Source organism: Arabidopsis lyrata, assembly GCF_000004255.2.
Source record: "Arabidopsis lyrata subsp. lyrata unplaced genomic scaffold ARALYscaffold_7, whole genome shotgun sequence".
Classification (NCBI taxonomy): domain Eukaryota; kingdom Viridiplantae; phylum Streptophyta; class Magnoliopsida; order Brassicales; family Brassicaceae; genus Arabidopsis; species Arabidopsis lyrata.
Window position 1 is genome coordinate 4570619 of NW_003302549.1, and position 24192 is coordinate 4594810.

Sequence of the window (24192 nt, forward strand, 5' to 3'; positions counted from 1 at the left end):
CACGTGAGTTTTTAGAAGTCACACCAAATCGTCAACCGTTCAGACCAAACTGATGTAAACAACAAGTGTTTGATGGTTTTGTCGAATAACCGAATTAAACCAAAGTGAAATAAAAATCGAACCGAGATTTTTTATTGTAAAGATACGACGACGCGTTTGACGAAAAAGGAGACGAAGAAGATCCAAACACGGCGCTAAGCTCCGTCCTCCTCCTCAAAACTATCCGACAAAAGACAGAAGCAGAAACCTAACCCTAATTCTTTTTCTCAAAATCCCCGAAAGGTCCGTCTCTCTCTATCTCTCTCTTACTTAGCACCTCCAAATTCGGATGATTACCCATTTCGAATTTGCAGAGAAGAACAAATCCTCTCTTTCTTCTCTCTCCGTCTCTCTACCCCTTTCATGTCTTCTCAAGTCTACGACTCTCATCCAGGGTTGTTGGTGCATCAAACCCTAGTTTTTGATTTCGCTTTTGAAATTTCTCATGCTTCTTTCGTTTCGGATCTCTCTCTGAATCAGATTACGTCTTTTGGGCTCTTGTTGTTGTTGTGCTGCTCTACAATCTCTTCTCCGTTGCGTTCTATGTGCCAAATATGAGTGAAAAGAAGGTAATTTCCTACTACTTGTTGTTAGCCTCTCAGTTTCTTCCCTTAAGATTTAATTCTCATGGTCTAGATAACGATGAAGAGTTGCATTTGGAGCTCACTAAATTAAAAAAGAGACTAGTTTTAGGTGGTTTAGTTTCATGGAGATAGTATCTTTTTATAGCTTGGTTTTGATCATTTTGTAGTTGATATTATTGTTGTTCTCTGAGGTCTATGTATATCCGAGAGACTATAGTTAATCATTTGGTTTCTTAATTGTTCTGTAAATGATTCTCCTTTAAAACTGACATTTGCTATTCTTCTTTTATTCATGGCAGCTATTTGTGTTTGGATCCTTTACAGAACATGAAACTAGGTCATTTCTTGAGCAGAAACCCACTAAGGATCCTCAGAATCACAAAGACAAGTGTGTGGGAAGTATACAATTCGGCTCCTTGAATCTTGTTGCGGAAAATTCTTCAGTAAATACTAATGGCGAGTTGAAGAAAGGTCAGGCTGATGGGACTGTTAAATCTGCGGGGTCTCAAGAGAGACTTGATGCTTCTAGACCTGACAGCTCGAATAAGATCGATGATAATGATGCAAAACTCCCAAGAAAATCCTCTTCAAGAGTTCCAGAGCATGTGGTAGAAAATGGAATCATAAAAGAGATCTCTGAAAGCAAATCTCTCAACAATGGTGTGGCGGTGAAGACAGATCCTATTGGTTTGGATAAGTTGTGTATGTCAGATGGTGAAAGTGATCCTGTGTATAAAGCTTCGAGCTCTAAATTTCAAGCGCTGGACAATGAAGATTTCTCAAGTGACTCTTCATCTGGCAGCATTCAAAGAAAGAAAAACCAGAAGGTTCCTACTGAATCTGTTCCACCTGTTAAAGACTTTACACCAAGAGGATTAATTAACGCTGGAAACTTGTGCTTCCTCAATGCAACACTGCAAGCGTTGCTTTCCTGTTCCCCTTTTGTGCAGCTCCTCCAGAGAATTCAACTCCAAGATATTCCAAAGGTTTCTAACGTGCATTGTTCTTTTTCTGCTTTTGATTGTATTTCCTATAATATTTGTTTTCTTATCGTTATTGTTCCATTTTCTTTGATCTCAGGCTGACTCTCCAACCTTAGCTGCATTTTCCGAGTTCATCTCCGAATTGGATGTGCCAAGCAGTTCCAGCATCAGAAATAACGTTACTGTTGTTGAGGCTGGTAGACCTTTTAGACCTGCCATGTTCGAAGGAGTGCTTAGAAATTTTACCCCAGATGTACTCAACAACATGTCTGGTAGGCCAAGGTTAGTGACTCCCTTATACAGTCTAAAATTTTGATGTTTCTTCTGTTTTAAATAGTTAATCTATATGTTTCTAATTTTAACTTTGTGTGCATGTATTGGCAGGCAGGAAGATGCTCAGGAGTTTTTAAGTTTTATAATGGACCAAATGCATGATGAGTTGTTGAAACTCAAGGAACAGTCCCCCAAAGTTACTGCTTCTAAGTCATCGGTTATTTCTTCTGCCAACGATGATGATGATGAATGGGAAACAGTTGGACCCAAAAACAAATCAGCTGTGACAAGAACACAAAGCTTTGTCCCGTCTGAGCTTAGTGAGATATTTGGCGGGCAGCTCAAAAGCGTAGTGAAGGCAAAAGGTATTTGTACTTTTTGTAATCATTTTAAATTTCTTTCATGATAGAATTTTTGTTTCATTAAGCACTCATATGTCATTTATGGTACAGGGACTAAAGCTTCGGCTACTGTACAGCCATATCTCTTGCTACACCTTGATATTCATCCGGACGGCGTGAAAGGAATAGAAGACGCATTGCATTTGTTTTCTGCCCAAGAAGATCTTGAAGGATATAGAGCCTCGGTTACTGGGAAGGTAAACTATTTCTCTTTTTACTATATTGAAGCTGTGGGATGTTAGGACCATGGGATAATCTCATTATACAATATTGGTACTAGAAGATTTCTTATGGATTTTTAATAATAATTGGCCTCTTTACTTATTTGAATTCTCTCATTTCAGACTGGTGTAGTGAGTGCTAGTAAGTCGATAAAGATACAGAAACTCTCAAAGATAATGATACTGCACCTAATGCGTTTTAGCTACGGAAGCCAAGGGAGTACTAAGCTGCATAAAGGCGTTAAATTTCCCCTTGAACTCAACTTAAACCGCAACCATCTTGTTTCTCTATCCAATGAGGTATAAAGTCGAAGCAGAACTGTCTATGCTTCACATTTCTCATACTCTCTATGTGATATCCCTCTATTGTGAACTACTCAAATTTCTTCTTGTAGAGTTTGAGATATGAACTTGTGGCAACAATTACCCACCATGGATGGGATCCCTCAAAAGGGCACTACACCACAGACGCTAGACGAAAGAATGGTCAATGGCTAAGGTTTGATGATCCCTCTGTGACTGCCATAGGGACAAAACAGGTGTTGCACGACCAAGCTTATGTCCTCTTCTACAAGCAAGTGTAAGTGATTCAAAGGCAGCAGATTTCCATGGTCGGAGAAAGGAGAGTAAAATTTATCTCGGCTTGTGTCCGGTCTTCTGAGTTTAAGTCACGATGCTATACTCTGGTTCTCATATTATAACTTTGAAGGAGGGAATCTCAATAGGTAAATAGTTTTAGAGTACCTGGTTTACACTGGAAGTTTTGTTATGATTCCTTGAGATGGGTGTTTTAATCTGATTTTACTACTTGACAGACTTATTATTCGAAAATTCATGCTTATGCTACATGTCTTCTTGTCATTGGCCTAATCTTCGTTTTCATGGTTCAATCAATCAAGTTATGGCGATGAAATGATAAGCTGGTTTTAATATTTGGTTATTACTCTAGATCATGGTTTAGATATCCGATAAACTAAAACAGTCTGTTTTGATGGTCGTTATTGTTTTAGGTGAACCACGCACTGCTTCAAAATATGCAATTAAATAAGAAGTAATCATGATGGTCGGAAAATATATCGATTATATGCTTAAAAAAAAATGTAAGTATCAAGTTTCATCATGCCACTGGTTTCGCTCTACCTTGAGCTCATCAGGTGATCGGTTTCAGATCACGACCAGTTGTTTTTTAAGGGTCGGCCTAGTCCCCTTTAGTTTTGATTACAGATTATACAAAAGTTACAAAGTATACAACAATTACAAAGTATACAACGACGGTTATTGCATCCTCATGAGAGAAGCTTCGACGTTATGGATCATCGTGGAATATGGGAAGAAGGTTTCATGAGAATTAGCCCCCCCCCTCCCCCCCCGGATCGTATTTCACCCGAGATAAAAGAAAAGATAGAAATTCCGAGTATTTTGAATCACCCATTTTTACTAAGAAACTAAAAGGAACCTCAGAAAAAACTACTTGTTACAAATAACATCTTGTTGTTGAAAAAAAAAAATGTTGCGGAGACAGGATTTGAACCCGTGACCTCATTATTTCAACCGAATTCAAAAAAATCTATTTGCTTTCAGTTCGGTAGAACGTGGGTCTCCAAAACCGACGAATTATAGTAATTTGTTCCAACCCGAGGCATGAACCCTAGATGCTGTCGGAGTAAACAATTTCAACCAATCAGTAGTTGATAGTCAAGTCTCGCGTGTCTACCATTTCACCACCAAGGCCTTTTTTCAACAATGTCTTTGTCATTCGAAATTATCGAGTGATCGGAGATGCAAAAGAAGACCGACATGCATGTGTTAAGCATGCCGCCAGCGTTCATCCTGAGCCAGGATACAAATTCAAACTTGAAAAAGTCTCTTTCTGATTCTTCCAAGCACTCGAGATGTGCTTTAATGGTGTGAGGATCATAATTTTTTTTTTTGGGTAAAAGTGAGGATCAGATTTCGGGAAACGTTTATGTTCTTGTTGAAGTTTCTCGACTTTGTGAACGATCTCATCAGTCGGAAGATCAGGACTAGTGAGACGAACACGTGCCTCACAAGCCAAAGAACAGAACAAGATCAAAAGAATGATAATTGTTGCTGAAGCTTTCGCCATAGTTTGTGAATCAAAAGAGACAGAGAGTCGTCGTTAGGGTTTATGGTGTAAGAGATGGAGATTTGTTTGTGAAGAAGTTTGTGCTTATTACGTCTTTATATAGAGAGAGGAGAAGAGACCTTTTTTACATCTCTTACTAATAAAAGATGCTCATTGAGACCTCTCCATGTATCCACATCAGCATTTTTAAAATCACTCTCAAGACTCCACGTCAGCATAATTCTTTCTTCGGCAAGTATATTGGTTTCGGTTTTGGTTGCTAATTAAGAACTCTAAAAATGTGATGCCATGTCACCAGAACAGTGCCACGTGGTATTCTTTAAACAAGGTAGGAGGAAGAAAAAGTTTTCGGCTTCTTCTTTTCGTAACCTAATTGTATTGTCTCTTCGTCTTCTTGCTTGCAAACAAATGCATCTACTTCTTAACCCTTCGATTTCTATGTTTTCCGTTTGTGCAGGACTTATATATATAGATGGAACGAGAGATGTTCTCCATTAAAGACAAAGAAATGAACCATGGATACATTCTTCACTCTGAGGCTTCCATGACTTACTCCACCAAAGGCTTTTCATGTCTCTTTACTCCACCAACACTTAGCTTGCATATGTTGTAATGGTTATTCTAGGAAGCGTTGGTATGGTTTAATATCAAGGAGATGTGGGAAACAAAATTGAGGTAATTGACAAAAGTCTAGACGTTTGGCGTTAGAATTAAATCTAGGTAGTTTGTCTATTTAAAGATGATTAGAAACGCAACCTAGCTTGCATCTCTTTTCTAGTCTCTTACTAATAAAAGATGCTCATTGAGACCTCTCCATGTATCCACATCAGCATTTTTAAAAATCACTCTCAAGACTCCACGTCAGCATAATTCTTTCTTCGGCAAGTATATTGGTTTCGGTTTTGGTTGCTAATTAAGAACTCTAAAAATGTGATGCCATGTCACCAGAACAGTGCCACGTGGTATTCTTTAAACAAGGTAGGAGGAAGAAAAAGTTTTATCGGGATATTCAGAAGTTAATGTTATCTATCTCTTTGATTTGAAAAAGCTTCAGAAATTGATAAAATTAATCAACTTATTGTGGAAGATAGCTCCTTAATGTGAATTCATGTCACTCTCATATAAAAAACTAAAGTTGGTCGTACACAAAGTAAAACATAAGTCCCACGCGTAGCGTGGGATAGCCCCTAGTTAGGATAAAGATTTCTCACGTCGGTGATGGGAATAAGGTTTTTCCTATTTCTAATTTTTAAAGTGTATCCTCTATTGGGCCGTAATGGGCTACATATTATGTTTTATAAGGCTTACTTGTCGAGCAAGTGTTGTTTAGGGTTTACGATAATGTATATTAACGTTGTAAAGCCGTCAATGAATGAGACACACACATATTCTCTTTATTCTACATCCTCGATTAATAAAAACAGGAAAGTTTATTCGAGTGTGATTTGTGAACTCTGCAGGTGTAATTGGAGATGAAGCCAAAAAGAGGAGAGAAATATCCAAATTACGGTTATGCCCTTCTTCCAATGTGGTGGGCCGCTAAAGCAGAAAAAAAATTGGTCCATTAAAATAAAATAAAAGTTGGCCTAGTAAAATAAAATAAAATGATAACCAGCGGTTGCAGGATTTCAAACTTGCAACCGTTGGACATTTTATCACAAACCTTAACCACTGCACCACAAGCATATTCCTGTCACGTTATTCCTCTCCAAACTATAATACATGTTTTACCAATTTGTTGCGATTTCTTGTAAACAAAAATCATTTGTACTCTTGACATATTTTAAAGAAAACTTATTTGTTTTGATAATTATATAAACGTAAATAGGCTTGTTAAATAATGTGATTATGCAGTGGGTAAAATGTTTAGTAAAAAAACTTTAGCTCAAGTTCTGGTCCCATATCTCATGGCACAACGTAATCTGCCACATAATGAACATCAAAACATCACGAGCATCATGTTAATACAAAAAATTTTGTATTTTAATATATCAAATATTTAGAAGTTTTGTAATATTCTTTTTTTGCAAAATACAAACAAACACAAGATAGCTCTAACGATACATACCTTCAATTTAATACCCACAACCATTCATGGCCTTAGTCTCACACATCTTTTATTTAATCTCATGCACTATTTTCTTTGTTGGGAATAGGGAATAAAAACAAGGAACAAAAATTCAAGGTACTCTGAAATTATGGCTAGGTGTATCATATGTCCAATGAGTAATATCTAGTAATCTATTGTTAAAATTCATTTATAAATTGGTTTACCAAAAAAGATAAAAGAAAATAGTCGTCTTGCATATGCGTGCGAGTGAGTCACCTTGTTGTTAATATGATATTTTATCAAACCAATTTTAAAAAATATTTGTAGTGATGAACTTATATCTAACATTTAAGTTGTAGTCTAAACAACAATTTTGTGATTTTTTAAATATTTAAGTATGTAAATGAACTAATTTTTCCGTAACAAATCGCCGAGTGATGACATGGCAACTAATCATATCACAGTTGTATTTTTTTTTTCCATTTTTCTTTATGTGATTAGTCCACCACTTATAATCATAGATAGCAAGCTCACAGTTTGATAGCCTTTACTGGTTATATCCGCAAAAAAATATTGTTTTATCTTATATAAACCAGAATTTCAAAATTTTCTAACTTATTGTTGAATACAGTTTAGTTTATTATGCCTTTTAAAGTATTTTCACAAAATATCTGTAACGAGTTCTTTTTTATGTACAAAAAATATACATTCAGATCAATACGAAAGAGTTAAAAATTCAATACTCGCATTACACCGAAATATGTAATTAGGCATCAAATTTTATTAACACTTAGGCTTAATGTAAGAATAAAATTAAGTCGCCAATGATTGTCAATTAAATTAAGTAGATGGTAAGTAAATAAAATATACTAATGATTGTCATACTTGTTCTGAGGCCCGGCTCAAACATTGGTTAGATCCGGCGCCTAAATAATTTTTTTTAACCATAATAAAAAAAACTTGTACGAAAAAACTAAATATGTAAAAAAAAGGATCTTTGGACCATGTGTATCATCACCTCCTGCACACGTCCAAAACCGACATTGGTTGTTCTGCCGAGATTTCGCCATGTCGATGAGGAGACTGTCAAGTTATCAGGTACTGACCGTCGTAATAAACACAAACTCTCTAGATGAGAAAAGGCAGCATCAAGAGCAAGAGGCTCCATTGGATTCAGAGTCTTTCAGTTTGAAACATCTCTTTCACTTGGTTCTATAGAGATTTCTGGAGAAAATTTATGTTTTGATAATTAAGATAGCTTGTCACAATTTGTCACTTTGGTTCATCTTTGGGTTTAATACTATTTTGCCATTTACTTACATATCATTATAATATGTCCTCATATGTAAGTTACATGCATTGGCTGCCATATAGTTGTAGTTACGAGGAAACTCATTAGAATCTCACAGAAAATTTCAAGTCTTTTGTCACATGAACCCAATAGGAAAAGATCAAACTAAATAATTAAGTCTACAGTCTAACCACAAAAAAAAAAAAGAAAAAAAAAAGAAGATAACCTCACATGCAACACAAACCCTTAAAACCTCCAAAGCCACTATAAAAGACCCCTAAACAACTTCTATTTAACCAAAAACTCAAAGATACACTCACAAGATTCAAACTAAAATGGTGATCGGGTCTCGTGCTTTGATTGGTCTAATAATGATCCTTGTGATCTCAGGAACACTTCTAGTTCCAGGGCAAGGAACGTGCCAAGGAGACATCGAAGGTCTGATGAAAGAATGCGCGGTCTACGTGCAGCGTCCAGGCCCAAAGGTGAACCCGTCCGAAGCATGCTGCAGAGTCGTTAAGAGATCAGATATCCTTTGCGCTTGTGGCCGTATCACAGCTTCAGTGCAGAAAATGATAGACATGGATAAGGTTGTTCATGTCACTGCCTTTTGTGGGAAGCCTCTCGCTCATGGTACCAAGTGTGGAAGTAAGTCTATATATAAATTAATTAAGAAGTTTCATTCTTTTATAGTTTTAATCTTGTAAAAATTGAAGGTATCGCTAGAGCTATCTTGTGATTGTTTGTATTTTGCGAAATTTTTTTTATTAAAAATAGAATTTTTTTTATTAAATTGAAGGTCGTAATGTTTTGATGTTCATTATGTGGCAGGTTACGTTGTGCCATGAGATTTGGGACCAGAACTTGAGAGCAAAGGGTTTATGGATTGAATTGTTTTACTATTCCCCCACTAAGAAAGTACTCTTGTAATCTCTAATATATTGAATGAAATAAATTTATTTTCCTTGTTTTAGATTTGATCGAAAGACGAAAACTGGATCACTAAACCATGATGCAGAGTATTTATCCGATCTCTAAATTCCATGATCTAGAGTAATATCTAGGAGGAGAGGCCTTATTTCCTCTTTTTTTTTTTTATTAATCGAGGATATACACATATTTTTTATTAATTCGATTTTCTTACTTGCATCGATGTTGCTTTCAGCGTCTACATCGCGATTTTCTCTCTCGAATTTGACATTAGCCTACTCCGTAACACCGGAAATCTGAGCTTATCCAAAAAACGCCTGCTGAACCACCACGATCACATGTCTATTAAAGAAGATACATAACTGCTTAGTGACAACTTCTACCGAGAATCTTATGATAATTTACGTATAAAAACAAATAAAATAATTTTTTTTAACATTAAACAAATAAATTTTCTGTCTAAAATATTTCAAGGGTACAAATGATTTTTGTTTACATTCAATTTAAAAATGCGTAAAAAACTTAAAAACTCTTAATTTTGATACAATTTTTTATCTTCTAAAACTTGGATTAATTAGGAACCGAGGGAGTAGTAATTGATATAAAATCATCACTATATCAAGAAATGGTTTAGTTTTGAATAAGCTTTTTGGCATTTTTTCTGACTAAACAATTTGTTCCAAAAATTTTACCAATTGCTTAATCACATTATTTAACAAGCCTATACGATTATAAAGTTATCAAAACAAATAATTTTTCAATCTTCAAAATATGTCAAGAGTACAGATGATTTTTGTTTACAATTGGCATTGGTGCGTAACCGCAACAAATTGGTAAAAATGTATTATACTTTAGAGAGAAATAATGCGACAGGAATGTGCTTGTAGTGCAGTGGTTAAGGTTTTTGATAAAATACCCCACGGTTGCAAGTTCGAAATCTCGCAACCGTTGGTTATCACTTTATTTTACTTTAATGGGTCAATTTTTTTTTCTGCTTTAGCAGGCCACCACATTTGAGGAAAGGCATAACCGTAATTTGGATATTTTCCTCCTCTTTTTGGCTCCGTCTCCAATTACACCTGCAGAGTTCACAAATCATATTCGAAGACGACGAACCAGAAATTAACAAGTAAAAACGAAGAAAGAGAGAGCAAGAAGATGAAGAATCTTGGAGGATTCAAAATCGCATTCCTTACTTTCTGATTACTAGATCTGAATGTATATTTTTTGTACAAAACAAAAGAACTTGTTACAGATATTCTGTCAAAATACTTGAAAATGCATAATAAACTAAACTGTTTTCAACAATAAGTTAGAAAATTTTGAAATTTTGGTTTATATAATATAACAATATTTTTTTGCGGAAAAAAGAAAATTTTTTTTGCGGATATAACCAGTTAAGGCCATCAAACTGTGATGTGTGAGCTTGCTATCTATGATCATAAGTGGTGGACTAATGAAAAAATGAAAAAAATACAACCATGATATGATTAGTTGCCATGTCATCATGATATCATTGAAGGAATTGGTAAACCTTTACCCGGCGTGGTTAAGTCAAAATCCCCAAATTTTCAAAATTCTCGACAAAACGCCTAAAAGTTTTTGTTTTGTCGAACCAAAGATCAAACCTTTGCGAGACAATTTCCCTCTTTCTAGGCAACGAGTTTATCCAATCATCAAGGAATTTGATGATCGTTTGATAAATTGAAACTCTTTGGATTGGGTAGTGATGGATGACGAGAGACGGGTACTGTGTCCTGAGAACCAAGATTTAGCGGCTTATGTGTTGCAGAAGAAGCAAGAACACGCAGAAAAACCCAAAGGTTTGTCGGAAAATCTGGAGAGGACATTTGTTAAGGCGTATAGGAATGTCTGCGACGCCAAGGATCCCATTAACACACTCAAAGACTTGTCGCAGATCAAGTATGTTTCTTGCTTTCTTTCTCTCCTCTTTTGTCCTCTGGAATTTGGGTTTAGGGGAAATGTTCATTTCCTAGGTTTTCTACTGTTCTTATTGGGATATGGGTTAATGGGTCATTAGTTTTCTTGTTTGAGGTGCCTTTGTGTTCAATTTTTCTGGAAAAGATGTCACCTTTTTGTGTTTCTGGTTCGAAATTCTCCCATTTTTTCAGTATTGAGTGAATGGTGGAATGAAACTAGCGACTAAGAAAGTAATAAGATGCTCCTCGGTATATCAATTTTATCTTTATTAACTTCAGTTCACATACATTTTTGGTTCCTGTTAATTTAGGCTTTGGCTAAGGGTTTGTGTTTGTTTAATCTGAAGTTGAAGTCATTTAGATAAAATCAGACAATCTGTGTGTTTCTTATCGTTGTGAAATCAGTGAATCTGAGAGTGAGTGGTTTCGTTGTTTCAAGGGGAAGTGTTTGTTTAAGCCTTTTCAAATGCAAATCAGATCAGATTGTGAATGGTTTTAATTTTTTGGGTGACTGCATAGGGGCTTTGGCAAGTGGATGGTTAAGCTCATGAAAGGATATTTTGATACTGGTGCTCAAAGTTCTGAGCAAGAAGATTTACCTGATAGGCGTGCTGGTAATTGTGTTGGGCTGTTGGCTGTATCACATTGTTCACATGTATTATCAATGTAATGTCTTTATCTATGCTGATTTTTAATCTGTCCAGGGAAAAAGGCTAATGGAAAAAAACGGTACATTCCGCAAAGAAATTCTGTGGGCTATGCATTACTAATAACGTTGCACAGGTTAGTTACATGTTTATGTTACTCACAAAATACTCTTTCTTTCCCCTTTGTAAACCCTTCTTCAGGACCGTTATCTTTTTCTTGTTACCAGGAGGACTACAAATGGGAAAGAATTCATGCGTAAACAAGAGCTTATTGATGCTGCTGACGCGAGTGGGCTCTCACACTCTCCTGTTGGGTATAATCAATCATGATGTTCCCAATCTCTAATCTGTTGGTTTTGTACCCAACCTCTGCTGTATCTCTTATTCTTCCATTCTTGTGCCTAGGCCAGAGAAAGGAAAAGGGAAAGCAGGACTTGGACACTCTAAGAGGGAGTGGTATAGTGGATGGAGCTGCATGACCACACTTATACAGAAGGGATTAGTGGTGAAATCTAGCAACCCAGCAAAGTAACTCATATCTGAAACTCTGCCTTATGGTGCCCTTGACTTGTATTTTTGTGGAGAAGTAGAGCTTATCTTGAGACTTCATTGTTTCTTTTCTTAGGTACATGCTGACAGTAGAAGGTCGGGAAGTTGCAAATGAATGTATCGTGCGATCTGGATTACCTAATTCAGTTGACATCTTATCTGATGATGGAATGTATCCTACACCGCAAGCACAGAAAACACCTAACCAAAATCCTACCTGTTCTTTTACCATGAGAGAAGAACAGCCATATGTCGATCCCAGATCTAGGGCACAATCAGCCATTCCAAGCGATATTCTTGAAAAGGTACTCCATCATAATGTATTTGGACCTTTAGTTTCTTATTATATAGTGTTGATTGGGGGTGAGGTGACATATTTTTCTCCAGTATTAATTTTTTGTTTAAATTATTGGTTTTCTTCAACAGTTTACACCGTTTGGTTATTCTAAGGAACAAGTCGTTGCTGCATTCAGAGAGGTTTCAGATGGATCTGGGGACAAAGATCCATCAACTCTCTGGCTCTCTGTAATGTGCCATCTTCGTCAAGCAGAGGTTTATAATTCCTGTCCGGACTCAAGAAATAGAAGAAAAGATTCATCAGGACCTTCTAAATCACAAACTCGTACGGTCTTTATCAAGCATATGATATAATATGCTTAGTGCTGTGTTTGAGAAAAGTTGTATGTTTCATCTTATGATGTCTTAGCTACAAATTCAGGTCAAGTTGATCTTGAGGGATCTCGTGCTAAGAAGTTCCGCTCTTGCAATGATGGACCCACCTTAAATCCATGTACATCCGGATCGAGTCATGCTGTGAAAGCCTGCTCATCTTCTGTATGTAACCATTTGAGTTAAGTAGATTATTAGCTATATATTTAAATGATCACCAGAAACTGGATTGCTAATCAGCGTTAATTGTTCTTTATTGTGTCCTGGTTACAAAGTTGGTATCAGATGGAACCAAAGGAATAACAAATATTCCACGCCTCCCTCCTCTTCAATTTGGAGAAACGTTTGAGGAAGCATATGATGTGATCTTGATATTGGATGATCGAGAAAAGTTTGCCACGAAGGGGTTTGTAGGACATTTAATTTAATCTTTTCTTTATTTATTTGAGGTTTCTTATGGTTTGGTTATGAGAGTGTGATAGTAGCCTAGCTACGTTATTCTTAATGAACACTAATCATACCTTCTTATTTCACAGATCACGATCCAGGAATATAGTTGATAACATATGCTCTGAATTCAATATCAAGATTGAGGTTTGCATTTGATTTCTTGGATAGATGTCAACAGATTCGAAATTACTGAAATTAACTGGAAAAATTGTTGTTGTATCTATAGGTTAGACGATTACCAGTTGGGGATTGTATCTGGATTGCTCGGCATAAGTACCTTGAGACTGAATATGTTCTGGACTTTATTGCTGAGAGGAAGAACGTGGATGATATGCGCTCATCAATTAGAGATAATCGCTACAGAGACCAAAAACTTAGACTTCAGGTGTGTGTACTCGCAACTCCTTAAGTTTTTTTACTTGCTCCATCTTTTGTTGATGGTTGTTTCTTATTGTCTTCTTAAATTGAAATTTTAAATAGAGATCGGGATTCAAGAAGCTCATATATATTCTTGAAGGGGATCCAAACCATTCTGATGCAGCAGAAAGCATTAAAACAGCGTAAGATTATCTTTTTAACACAAGATTTTGATTGGCTGTACATTTTTCTTTGAGATTTGGAACCAAACCTTTTTCCTTTGTATATGCTTCTAGTTGTTTCACGACAGAGATTCTGGAGGGATTTGATGTGCTGAGGACACAAGGGCTGGGTGAGACGCTAAGGAAATACGGCTACCTCACGAAATCAATATATCAATACTACAAGTTACGGGTGAATGATAATGACCAGAGCAAAGTCGCAGCCTCGTGTCCTTCTTTTGATAGTTTTGTCAAAAGGTGTCAAGACCTTGATAAAATGACAATCAGCGATGTATTTGCCATTCAGCTTATGCAGGTACTTTGTCTGGCTAAGCCTTTTTCGGTTCTTTTATATGTGAATGGTTCTACGAATCCAATTCCATTGATAAGTATATGTTGCAGATCCCGCAGGTAACGGAGGAAATTGCCATAGCGGTTCTTGATAGTTATCCAACGCTTTTGTCTCTTGCTTCTGCGTATTCTCATCTAGTAAGCCTTTTACCTAAGATCTCGAAATGTTGTATTTCTTGAAGAAAACCGATGACTTCTAGTCTCTCTTGAACTAACGAAAACAATCTCTCCATTGTTTTGAAGGAAGGGAATGTCTCTGCGCAAGAAGAGATGTTGAGAAATAGAAGTAACAATGTAATATGTGCATCAGCTAGTAAGAATATATTCAAGTTAGTCTGGGGTGAATGAATTATTACTCTATTATGTGTTCTTTTGAGCTTTTGTTGTCTAGAGAGAGACCTGAAACATGCTTTATTTGTTTCTATTTATTCTTTACTAAGTTATCTTTTCAGTCTATTCTTCTGCATTCCAACAACAGCTCAATAATTCATAGTTGTATTTTTATTTTCACACAATCAAAGAATCCTCTTGTTAAAAGTAGCGACTGTGATAAATAGATTTTGCATGATCTGGTCAATGATTTAATCAGATAATTGGAACATAAATGATATTATTTTTTTAATCAATAATCAAAGAGGACGCCACAATCAATTCTCTCCAAAAAACCGTCATTGCTTTGAGATCATACTGTTGAGAAGTTGCATGATTGGTGGGCTGCCTATTGATATGTTCACCAAGAAAGTGTTTGCCATGTTAAGTGAAGGTTTCGCAATGATGTCTCCAGTTGCCTTGGCTTGTAAGTAGTCTAGACGTGCAAAAGAGGCTTCGTCGATACGGTAGACATGTGGAGGTTCTAAGGAATAGATTTGATTGGGGTGAATGAGATTGGAAACAAGAGTTGGTGATGCTGACAAAAGAACTAGAGACATAGAGAGCGAGAAAGTGTAAAGTAAATCGCCATTTTTGTTTTATGTGAAGTACTTTACATACGCATTGCATATATATGTAAGGAAGAGAGTGTTGAATGATTAGAGTGAAAACAAAGAAGTAATAACAGAAGAAGACTTAAGAAAATGCAAGAAATATTTTCTTTTGAGAGTTTTAGGTGCAAAGGAATCTTTACCTTTTATTAGTTGAGCACAAAGTGTTGAGGTTTAAAGAGGAATTGATGGCAAGAATTGCTTGTTTAGTTTACTGAAACCCCTATGTGATATCTCTGATCGTGATAAGTTGATTATTTTTTTTGAAAATATAGAAAAACATAAAAGTTAATATATGATTGTTGTGGTACTCTTTTTATTGAAAACATATTTGAATCTGATTAAACAAAGTGAGATACATGAACGTTATATTTTTGCCTAAATTATGATTATTCTTCCTTGAAAATATATAAAACCATAGAAGGTCATGACCAAGCTATCAAGCCTAAAGTCTTGACTGCTCCTCTAGGTGAAGTGAGGACACAGTGCTCAAAGGTCCTTACGGCCAAGTGATTTAGAATGTGTTTGTTATGTACTTGTGACCAGTGATGTCTATATTGACTAAGGCCATCAGTTTGAACATGTGAATATTTTGGGGAAATCCAGGTCTATTTCAACTTTTTTCAACATTTGAAAAATTATTTCAACTGTTGAATATTTTGTTGACATAACAAAAAGATGATGTTGCAAAATTGGTTTTGAAAATTTGTGGGTGTTTTCTTATTTGACATGTGGCAAAGGATAAAAAAAAAAGCAAGAATTGATAAATTATTGGGACAGATGGATTGCATTGATTGGTCGTTCACATTCTTGATTTTTTTCAATTCAATTATTTAACATCAATTATTTTATTATAATTTTAATTATATATATATATATATATATATATATATATATATATAATTTTATATCAAAATTCATCATTTTTCATATTCTATAAAATGAGACTTGGCTAATTTATTTTAAACACATACAAAAAATCTGCATTTTTCTACTATACTTTATAATTATTTTATAAAATTATTTAACTCCTACTTTTTTTTTAATTGTTATTAATAATTTGTAATTATAAAAACAAAAACATAACGAAAATAAATAATAGAAGATAAAGTATTGTAATTTTATTAAACACAACCATTGTAGATAGTAAAAATTAAGTATGTGTTGAATTATGATGTGGAAGAGAAAAGATGATGTGGAATGTTAAAAGTAAAAAGAGAGTTGTTGTAATATTATAACCGATGTACTTAGTCTTAGTGGTTTTTAATTGAGAAAATTTTCATTTAATATTCCAACTTTCAAATTGCGGTCATTTTAAATATGAACTTCATATGTGATCATTTAAAACATGAACTAAACGTTGATTAACATTCATGAGACTTCGTTGACAAGGTCAAAATAGATATGCCGTTATCAGTCGTTAACGGAATCTCTAACACATGTTATCACCCGTTAACGACTCTCAATGAAATAAGGAAATAAATAGAAGTCGGTCTCTCAATGACTAAAGAAAAAGGAAATAAGCATAACCAAAAAAAGCATAACCGGTCAATTATGAATGTTAACAGCTACACGACGATCTTCATACATATATTGTTATACAATAGGGATCGGATGAGCCTCTAAACTTCATCTACATACAATCTACAAAACGTTATACCGAATGTTATGTAACCACATAACATCAATGCATAAAGAATCAAGTTTTTGCTCATTGTTGTACTGTAGACTGTAATGTGTGCGTAAGGTATTAAAGATACAAAAGACAAACTCCACAAATATTACTACAAGACTGCAACAGAGAAGTATCAAAGCACGCCGCTCACATATATTCCAAAGGTTTGTTGAAGCTAATCTTGCTGCAATTTATGGGCTAAAGGTCGGTGAAACACTCTTCTGCGTTTTGCTCCCCAAGATACAGCCAAACAGTTTGGCTCTTTCCTCTTTGTCCCAAGATAACCTTGACAGCTTTCAGAACCACAATTGCACTTTACTTCAGGACCAAACTGCACAAATCTGCAAAAAACAACCTAATATATCAGAATTTCAGATAATTTAAGCTCATCATCAATGGTCCAGAAGTTGACCTATAGTCATATGTAAGTGGCTCTCCTGCTTCTATTTGACGAGCTGCGAAGACACCTACACGGGTCTCACCTTCAACTTGCCTGTTAAAACAACCACACATTTTACAAGTATTAAAACTGACTCATTCTCTCTTACTAGACCATCATCGACATATATTTATATGAAACAATGTATGCTTTACCACTTTTCCAATACACAGTTTGGGCTGCAACTGTGATTTAGAAACCGAGAGGCGTTCCCTTTGAAGGTGGCATCAATCGTGAAGTCTTTCTGAATCTCACACATGTAAAAGTCTTTCATGCCTTTGTGTTTCATATCCCAAAGCCTTTGCTCACATTGAGCATCACTAATCACTGTGGATCGAGTGAAAACAGTCACTAAAAACTATGTCCCTTTCCACCACAACCATATGGCTCAAAGACCAAATCAAGATAGTTTACCTTCACCAATGTATTCGACAATGAAGTCCTCTTTGTTGATTGATTCTGCTGCCTCTACTCCCCAACCGCAATGTTCAGTCTGTAATAACAATAACATGACATGTCAAGATAAAAACAATGTTTAATGCAAGAGTCATAAAATAGAGGACTTCCTTTACCTTAACAATTCTGATCTTCTTCTCTTTGCGGAATGGTCTGTTTCCACAAGTTTCAGGACATCTGCATCCTTTTGAACAGCTTATGCATTGAACCCTGAGAGAAATTTCACAAAACGGAAACTATTCAAACGAAATTTCATTTCTTGTTAACAGAGAAGATTTGTTGGTTAATCAATAAGTATACCTGCAAACACAGCTTCTACAGCAAGTAGGGCCACAATTTGTGCACCCAACACCATCATTAGCATTATCACGCTTCTTCTTTACAAAGTAAATATCTTAACTCAGTCAAGGAAAGACACACCAATGTAGTAATAAATGAGAATTATTTACTTATAAGGCAGTAAAATTCAATCGACAGACAGATGTGTGGAAACTATGAAGGATACTGCGTCTGATGTGCACATAAGGAGGCAGATCATCTTTCACAACAGAATCTTTCCATGTTAAGTCAATCTTAAACTCCTCTTCCACATATGGCAAAGGCAACTGGCAAAAGACCTCCTGAATAAGAAAGTAGATAAACATTACTTGCCTACCACTTGAAATTGTGTAAGAAAAAACAAATATCCAGCTTTCAAATCTCTTCCCTCTTTTGATTTTCGAGCGACAAGTCTATGTAAGAATTAATTTCCTTCACTAGACTACCTAATTTCAGTCACATTGGTACGTGGCAAAGAAACACTGACCTCCATCTCACTCTGCGCAACTGCATGCTGCTCAATCAACAGATAATTTATCAGTCATGTGAGTAAGTCTGTATAAAAATACAAATCGTAAGAAGCTTCAGGTAGGATCTTATGAAAGCGGTAAACTGGAAAATCGACCTTTTTGTCTAGCCGCCAATTAGTTGGATGCCTCCAACAAACTGCTCTTCCTGGTTGGTCTTTCAAGTGAAGTATTTCTTTTGACCATGGAGAATGTTTATCATGAGCAGCCATTGGACACTTAACACACCGCCATTGTGTTCTTTGCTTGCAGACAAAACAGTCCTGCATACTCCATTCTATCAGATGAAACTAAATGATACCACACATTCAAACTAATCCATTTCAATTCCCTACCTAATCACTGTTACTTAGAACTAACTGTTAAGTATCCTATTTGATGGTCTATCTTTTCTCTGAGCATTTCTACCAAAATAAGAGCAACAAAATATGATATGCTTCGATGAATACAAAGCAAGCCAATAAAAATGAAGAGAAATCTTCCTTAGATCTAAACAATGAATGAGGATCTTACATGTTGAGGGCATCTAAATTTGCTTGACTTAGAAAAACCGAGACTGTCTTTCGCACAAAGCGAGTGATAAGCGCCTTGACAGCCACGAACAGAACACGATAATTCTTCCCCCGGGTACACCGGCTTATGGCAAACAAGACAATCAACCTGACACCAAATCCAATATAGTCATTATGTCAATAAATCTAAATACTTCCCAAGTCACTTATTGACTTCAAGATTCGAATGACTCTAAAATAGTAAACTATTAGTCAAACAATATCTAAATGAATATGAGAGATCATATGAAATCTTACACAGACATAACTAAAGCCAAAAAGGGTCATTTCAAAATCACCGATCCAATACTATTCTATACTTCACACAAAATTCATAACTCTAGAGACCATGTATATCCTAAGAATCCATTGCAGAACTCATAATTTAACTACCAAGAAAAGGTGGAAAACACACAAAACAATAGATAACTAAATAAACAGAAAACACAAAATACCATTTTCTTGGCACCAACAAGAAAAGGGAGGCAACATCTCGTCTCTGAAACACCAGAAGCCACTCTTCTCTTGACCCAATCCTTCACATGATCTTCCAAAATCAACCCTTTCTTGACTCTGTCAGACGGATTCTGTTTCCCGGTAAAAGCAGTGACTCCATTAGCAGTTTTAATGTCTCTAACCTCTTCCTCCGGTGGAATCATCGGTGAATGCTTCCCATTGCAGTCTCCGGCTATATTTTCAGGGGAATCGATAGATTTGGATAATTCCGGGCCTGAAGCCGCCGGAAGAAAAGAAGGGCAACAAGTGAGAGCCACAGATGCAGACAAAGACATGTTTCCCAGATCTAACATCTGAAACTCGTAAGTACATAAGATGGAAGAGTAAGAGGAAGACAGTTACTTTTTGTCTTTGTTGGTAGGCGAAAAGCGAAGAGACATGAAAAAATATGGAGGGAATTTAAGGCGGGAGTTTTTGTCCTAATTGTTTATACAAAAGGTCCTTGTATTTCCAAATATTTTTGTAATTGCCCTAAACTTTTTATTTTACTTGTTAAACTAGATTTTAACCCGCGGTACACCGCGGGGCTATATTTTCTTAAAAAAATCAAAATGTAATTTGTTTGATAGATTATTTTGATTGTTAATTTTAGGATTTCACCCGTGGTATACTATCTTTTATAAATATCAACCCAAACCCGTCCCATCATATTACCCGTCCCGTGAAATTAAACATCATTTAGTTATTTTTCTTTTTAATAATACTTTTATTTAAAAGCTATATAATTCAAGTCAATTTAAAAATTTCTTTTAAATGGTTCCCATAAGATATATATACATATATATTAAATTTGTATAGAGTTGAAATAATATTAATATTACAAACTTTTTATATAATTTAAATATTATAAATATTTTTAAAAATATGCAATATATATTTTTTGTTATTGAATAAGAGGATATTATGTGTAAGAAATGTAGAAAATAAGAGTTTAATATTTTTATTATGGAGTCGCAAGAAAAATCTTTTATTTCTATACATGTTATTCGTTTATTAATAATAAAAGAAAACAAATCCTTTAAATTAGATATTAACTAAAATAAACGCACCATAATTACTTATTAAGTAACAACCAATAAATTTCACCAAAAAATAGGTAACAACCAATAAATTATAAACGCAGTAATTAAAGAATGAGATATTAAAAAAAAATATCAAATAAGATATAAGAATCTTAAAATAATTGAATATCTAAATAATTTAATTGTTAGTGTCGATTTTAATGCCTTCATTAATGTGGATTTTTTTTTTACAGAGAAATATTTCCTAAAGATTATCACATTAATGACTCAGAAAATTAAGGAATATATGAATTTATGATTCTCGAAATCGTGTTGGTAATATCTTTAATTAATATTTTTCAAATTTAAATAATTAATGTCAATGGCATTCATCCGTAAATACAGAGTTTTAACTAAAGAGTTTTAACTAAAGAGTTTTAAATTTTAAGTTGTAATTATTTTGTTAATATTATTTGTTTTGTTTAGTGTTTAAGATTATATATTGAATTTTGATTATTATTTCTAGGATTTTAACCCGTGGTATATCTTCCGGTATTATTATCGATCTAAACCCATCCCACCATATAACCCCGTCCAGTGAAATTAAACATCATTTTTTTTAATAACACATTTGTTTAGAAAACATATAATTCGAGTCAATTTAAAAGTTTGCTTTTAAGTGGTTCCATAGTATAAATATTTATAATTTTTATAGTGTTCAAATATTATTAATATTATAAACTTTTTATGGACTTAAATATTATAGATACTTTAAATATTATTAATTTATACTTCTTATAAGGTTAAAATATTTATAATATTTGAAACCTTATAAATAATAATAATCTAAAGCAACATATTATTCTTTAGACATAAATAATCTTTATATATTTGGTAATAATTTTTTGGGGGTTAATCTAATTTATAAATAAACATTATTTATTGCCAAAATGAGTTTGGTTTAAAATAAGTAATATAGCCAAATGAGTTTGTCAAATAACGAATATTAACCATAATTTAACTAATCTACATTAAAATAAATATATTTAGAAATCGATTTACTCAAAAAATTGATAAATATAGATTAATCTATAAAGGTTATTTTATCACATGATTTTTTCATTTGATGGTAAACCACTAAATATTTTTTAGTAAACAAACCAAAGAAAATTTTCAAATCAATACTAAGAGCATCTCCAAATCAATATTAAGAAGCTACAACGGATTATGGTTAACCCTGCAAATATTTTCACACTCAAACATGAACCAATATACCAAAACAATAAAAATCAGAATCATTTCCTCATTTGTCCAAACACAAAAACATGTAGATTAAGGTAACGTAGAAGGACCAGTTTCCGAATACACTGGGAAGCTCCTCAATTCAACGTGAGGCTATCAAACATAAAGCCATAGAAAGATGAAAGTGAGTGATTTATGAAAAAAAAAAAAAAGAGATGTAATTGATTCAAATCAAAGAAGAATAGGAAGAACCTTAGTCCAAGACATGTAGAAAATGAAGCAAATGATTTGCAGAGCTGAGGGACGGCGAGAGTGGAACCATGCACATTGATTTGATGACTAAATAACCTCACTTATATATAGAGAATAAGTAGTCCATTGATTTAGGTCTTGTTATGATACAATATTAACAAAAAAAAAAGATTTGATGAGTAATTGTTATCTTTAAGTTATATATTTACGTAATTATTTTCCTAAAAAGTCTACAACAGTTATTAGGTTCTGTAATTGTTTTAGGAAATTATTTATTTTGCAATACATTTGTCGTTAGAAAGTTTTTAAAATAAAAGGAAATTATTGTTTTTATTTATTATTGCAATTAATGATGGATCTTTAATTATGAGAAATCATACCAAATATATTTGAAGATTACAGTAAATCACGGAATAGTTATTATCGAGATTTTTAAAGTAATTAGTTGGAGGAGATTTGAGGAACGATCTTTAGAATAATATCTTTAATTAATTTTTTCAAATCTTAAGAATTAACTCCAATGGCATTGTTTGTAAATACATTCCAACTCCAGGATTTATTTGCTAAAAGTCATCCAAAAATGTATATATAGATAGATTTCTCTACCAACTAAAAACCCCCACATTCGTATCTACCAATGACAGTGCTACACGCAACGATGAATGTTAGTAAAACAGAATTGAACAAATAGCAAAAATTAATCAAACCATGATTTTGAAGTATATCTGATTGATCAGTGTTCGGTTTGTTAGTTATAAATTCTAGGTGTGTTTTAATAAACTACATATAGTGAAAGATAAACGGATTAATCAGGTTTGTATAACATTAATTTCGTTACTTTTCATTGTCTAAATTTTGATAAGATCATGTAATCAAATGAATTTAAGACAAAACAAAAAAATATATGAACTTGAAACAATATACATAATTCAGTTTTCATTTGATTACTATACTCAAACAAAACCTGGCGTAAATTGTTTTGTTTTACTATATTTAGCAACAAAATCTAGTAAAGTATTGATATTTGTGTCTAGGTTTCCACAGTTTACCACGCAATACTCACCTTTGTTTATACACTTTACAAAGATAATGAGTAATCGTTAACTAATCCAAAGAATTTACTCATTCGTGTTGTATATAGTTTATTCTTAAATCCTAGTAGCAAGAAATTATGGCGTCTAAGAATCGATTTAGATGAAAAACGGACCAACTAAGCAAACTAGATGATATGTTCACTTCACGACAACTTTGTATATAATATACAGAAAACAATATACATACAAATTGTGTGATATACAACAAATCTTTTGAAAATACTACACTCTTTTCTTGAATGTTTCTTTTAGGCTATGTTGAGATATTCTTCTATCTATATTATCAAATTTGAATTACAATAAATAATTATAACTATATTCGTACGGTGATCTGAGCTTATTTGGATACCATTCGATTTTTGTTCCCTGATTTGTTGTTACTCGTTACTAGTAAGATTTTGTTATCCTCGTTTAGTCCGAATCGATGGTTCCTCACCGTTCATTGTGGTGTTACTATGAAAGTAGAAATTAAAAATAATCTGGAACATTTGATGATAACTATGTAGCAATGTAGTAGTAACATGGCAACATCGAATTCTGGGCCAACTATATTTTTCTTTGGTAAGCCAACCATTCATTTGAGTTTTAATATCCAAACTTTGACGCGTTTTAAACTAAATTAATAACATAATCCATGTTCATACCAATTGAATATAGAGATGTACGTGGTGCCTTGTCTTATGAATCAACTCTCCTTGAAGAATCTTATGCCACAAAACCAATTAAAAGTTACCTACTCTTTCAATTTACCTCGTTGTGGCCCATCGTTTAATCTGTTTTGATCAACACTCCACATATTATCAAATCATTTAGGAAACGTATAAATGAAACGAAAATATATGTTTTAGACTTTTAGTTACTCAATAATGTTATTAAGAGAATGATTAATACATCATAAAACACCAAGTGTATTTTCTATCTCAGTATTGGTCCGAACGTGAACTCGCAAGTCTATGAAGTATGTGATTAAATCACATGTTTGGTTTCGAGAAGTGTATGAGGTCAGGCCATAAAAAACCTTTTGAGGGGTAAAAACAAAGTTCTCGATTTAATAATTATAGACTATAGTTTAAACTTT

At 34.1% G+C, this 24192-nt stretch overlaps 4 protein-coding genes and 1 long non-coding RNA gene across 9 annotated transcripts; 3 read left to right on the forward strand and 2 right to left on the reverse strand.

The window, feature by feature from the left end:
• Nucleotides 1-2: 2 nt before the first annotated feature.
• Nucleotides 3-3362, forward strand: LOC9305427 (ubiquitin carboxyl-terminal hydrolase 24). 2 transcript variants are annotated; one of them, XM_021018295.1, is made up of 8 exons: nt 3-282; nt 520-608; nt 923-1609; nt 1704-1888; nt 1991-2244; nt 2332-2477; nt 2625-2801; nt 2897-3362. In XM_021018295.1, exons 2-8 carry the CDS (start codon nt 594-596, stop codon nt 3083-3085), a joined length of 1653 nt encoding a protein of 550 aa, XP_020873954.1. In that variant the 5' UTR covers nt 3-282; nt 520-593; the 3' UTR covers nt 3086-3362. The 2 variants fall into 2 exon arrangements, with proteins under 2 accessions (XP_020873954.1, XP_002867323.1); XM_002867277.2 differs by having other exon boundaries at nt 3-608.
• A 4871-nt stretch (nt 3363-8233) lies between these two features.
• On the forward strand, nt 8234-8922 carry LOC9305428. The gene is made up of 2 exons (XM_021016562.1): nt 8234-8597; nt 8781-8922. The coding sequence occupies exons 1-2, from the start codon at nt 8285-8287 to the stop codon at nt 8795-8797; spliced, it is 330 nt and encodes a 109-aa protein (XP_020872221.1). The 5' UTR covers nt 8234-8284; the 3' UTR covers nt 8798-8922.
• Nucleotides 8923-10324: 1402 nt separating this feature from the next.
• Nucleotides 10325-14578, forward strand: LOC9303397 (crossover junction endonuclease MUS81). Of its 4 annotated transcripts, XM_021019500.1 has the most exons (16): nt 10326-10542; nt 10574-10802; nt 11339-11433; nt 11524-11602; nt 11694-11780; nt 11872-11994; nt 12092-12320; nt 12442-12637; nt 12722-12849; nt 12960-13090; nt 13221-13278; nt 13361-13519; nt 13615-13694; nt 13788-14028; nt 14115-14201; nt 14307-14578. In XM_021019500.1, the coding sequence occupies exons 2-16, from the start codon at nt 10609-10611 to the stop codon at nt 14409-14411; spliced, it is 1992 nt and encodes a 663-aa protein (XP_020875159.1). In that variant the 5' UTR covers nt 10326-10542; nt 10574-10608; the 3' UTR covers nt 14412-14578. The 4 variants fall into 4 exon arrangements, with proteins under 4 accessions (XP_020875160.1, XP_020875159.1, XP_002867325.1 ...); XM_021019501.1 differs by having other exon boundaries at nt 10325-10802; nt 13233-13278; XM_002867279.2 differs by having other exon boundaries at nt 10328-10802; nt 12734-12849.
• A 2080-nt stretch (nt 14579-16658) lies between these two features.
• Nucleotides 16659-19911, reverse strand: LOC9305429 (histone-lysine N-methyltransferase ASHR3). Its single transcript, XM_002869312.2, has 11 exons — nt 19465-19911; nt 18972-19118; nt 18557-18721; nt 18419-18445; nt 18119-18233; nt 17914-18007; nt 17730-17823; nt 17572-17650; nt 17313-17484; nt 17131-17211; nt 16659-17059 (listed from the first exon to the last, which is right to left on the reverse strand). Exons 1-11 carry the CDS (start codon nt 19816-19818, stop codon nt 16894-16896), a joined length of 1494 nt encoding a protein of 497 aa, XP_002869358.1. The 5' UTR covers nt 19819-19911; the 3' UTR covers nt 16659-16893.
• Nucleotides 19912-21721: 1810 nt separating this feature from the next.
• Nucleotides 21722-22558, reverse strand: LOC110226972. The gene is made up of 2 exons (XR_002330862.1): nt 22021-22558; nt 21722-21921 (listed from the first exon to the last, which is right to left on the reverse strand). It is a non-coding gene; the product is annotated as an uncharacterized LOC110226972 (long non-coding RNA).
• Nucleotides 22559-24192: the final 1634 nt, after the last annotated feature.

Coding starts and splice junctions, on each gene's coding strand:
- LOC9305428 (XM_021016562.1), top strand. CDS start 8,285: ATGGTGATCGGGTCTCGTGCTTTGATTGGTCTAATAATGATCCTTGTG.
- LOC9305427 (XM_002867277.2), top strand. Junction 1,889..1,990: donor AACATGTCTGGTAGGCCAAG/GTTAGTGACTCC, acceptor ATGTATTGGCAG/GCAGGAAGATGCTCAGGAGT. Junction 2,245..2,331: donor AAGCGTAGTGAAGGCAAAAG/GTATTTGTACTT, acceptor TTTATGGTACAG/GGACTAAAGCTTCGGCTACT.
- LOC9303397 (XM_021019500.1), top strand. CDS start 10,609: ATGGATGACGAGAGACGGGTACTGTGTCCTGAGAACCAAGATTTAGCG. Junction 11,603..11,693: donor TTACTAATAACGTTGCACAG/GTTAGTTACATG, acceptor TCTTGTTACCAG/GAGGACTACAAATGGGAAAG. Junction 12,638..12,721: donor ACCTTCTAAATCACAAACTC/GTACGGTCTTTA, acceptor ATGATGTCTTAG/CTACAAATTCAGGTCAAGTT.
- LOC9305429 (XM_002869312.2), bottom strand. CDS start 19,818: ATGTTAGATCTGGGAAACATGTCTTTGTCTGCATCTGTGGCTCTCACT. Junction 17,485..17,571: donor TGTCGAATACATTGGTGAAG/GTAAACTATCTT, acceptor CTCGATCCACAG/TGATTAGTGATGCTCAATGT. Junction 17,060..17,130: donor CCACTTACATATGACTATAG/GTCAACTTCTGG, acceptor TGTTTTTTGCAG/ATTTGTGCAGTTTGGTCCTG.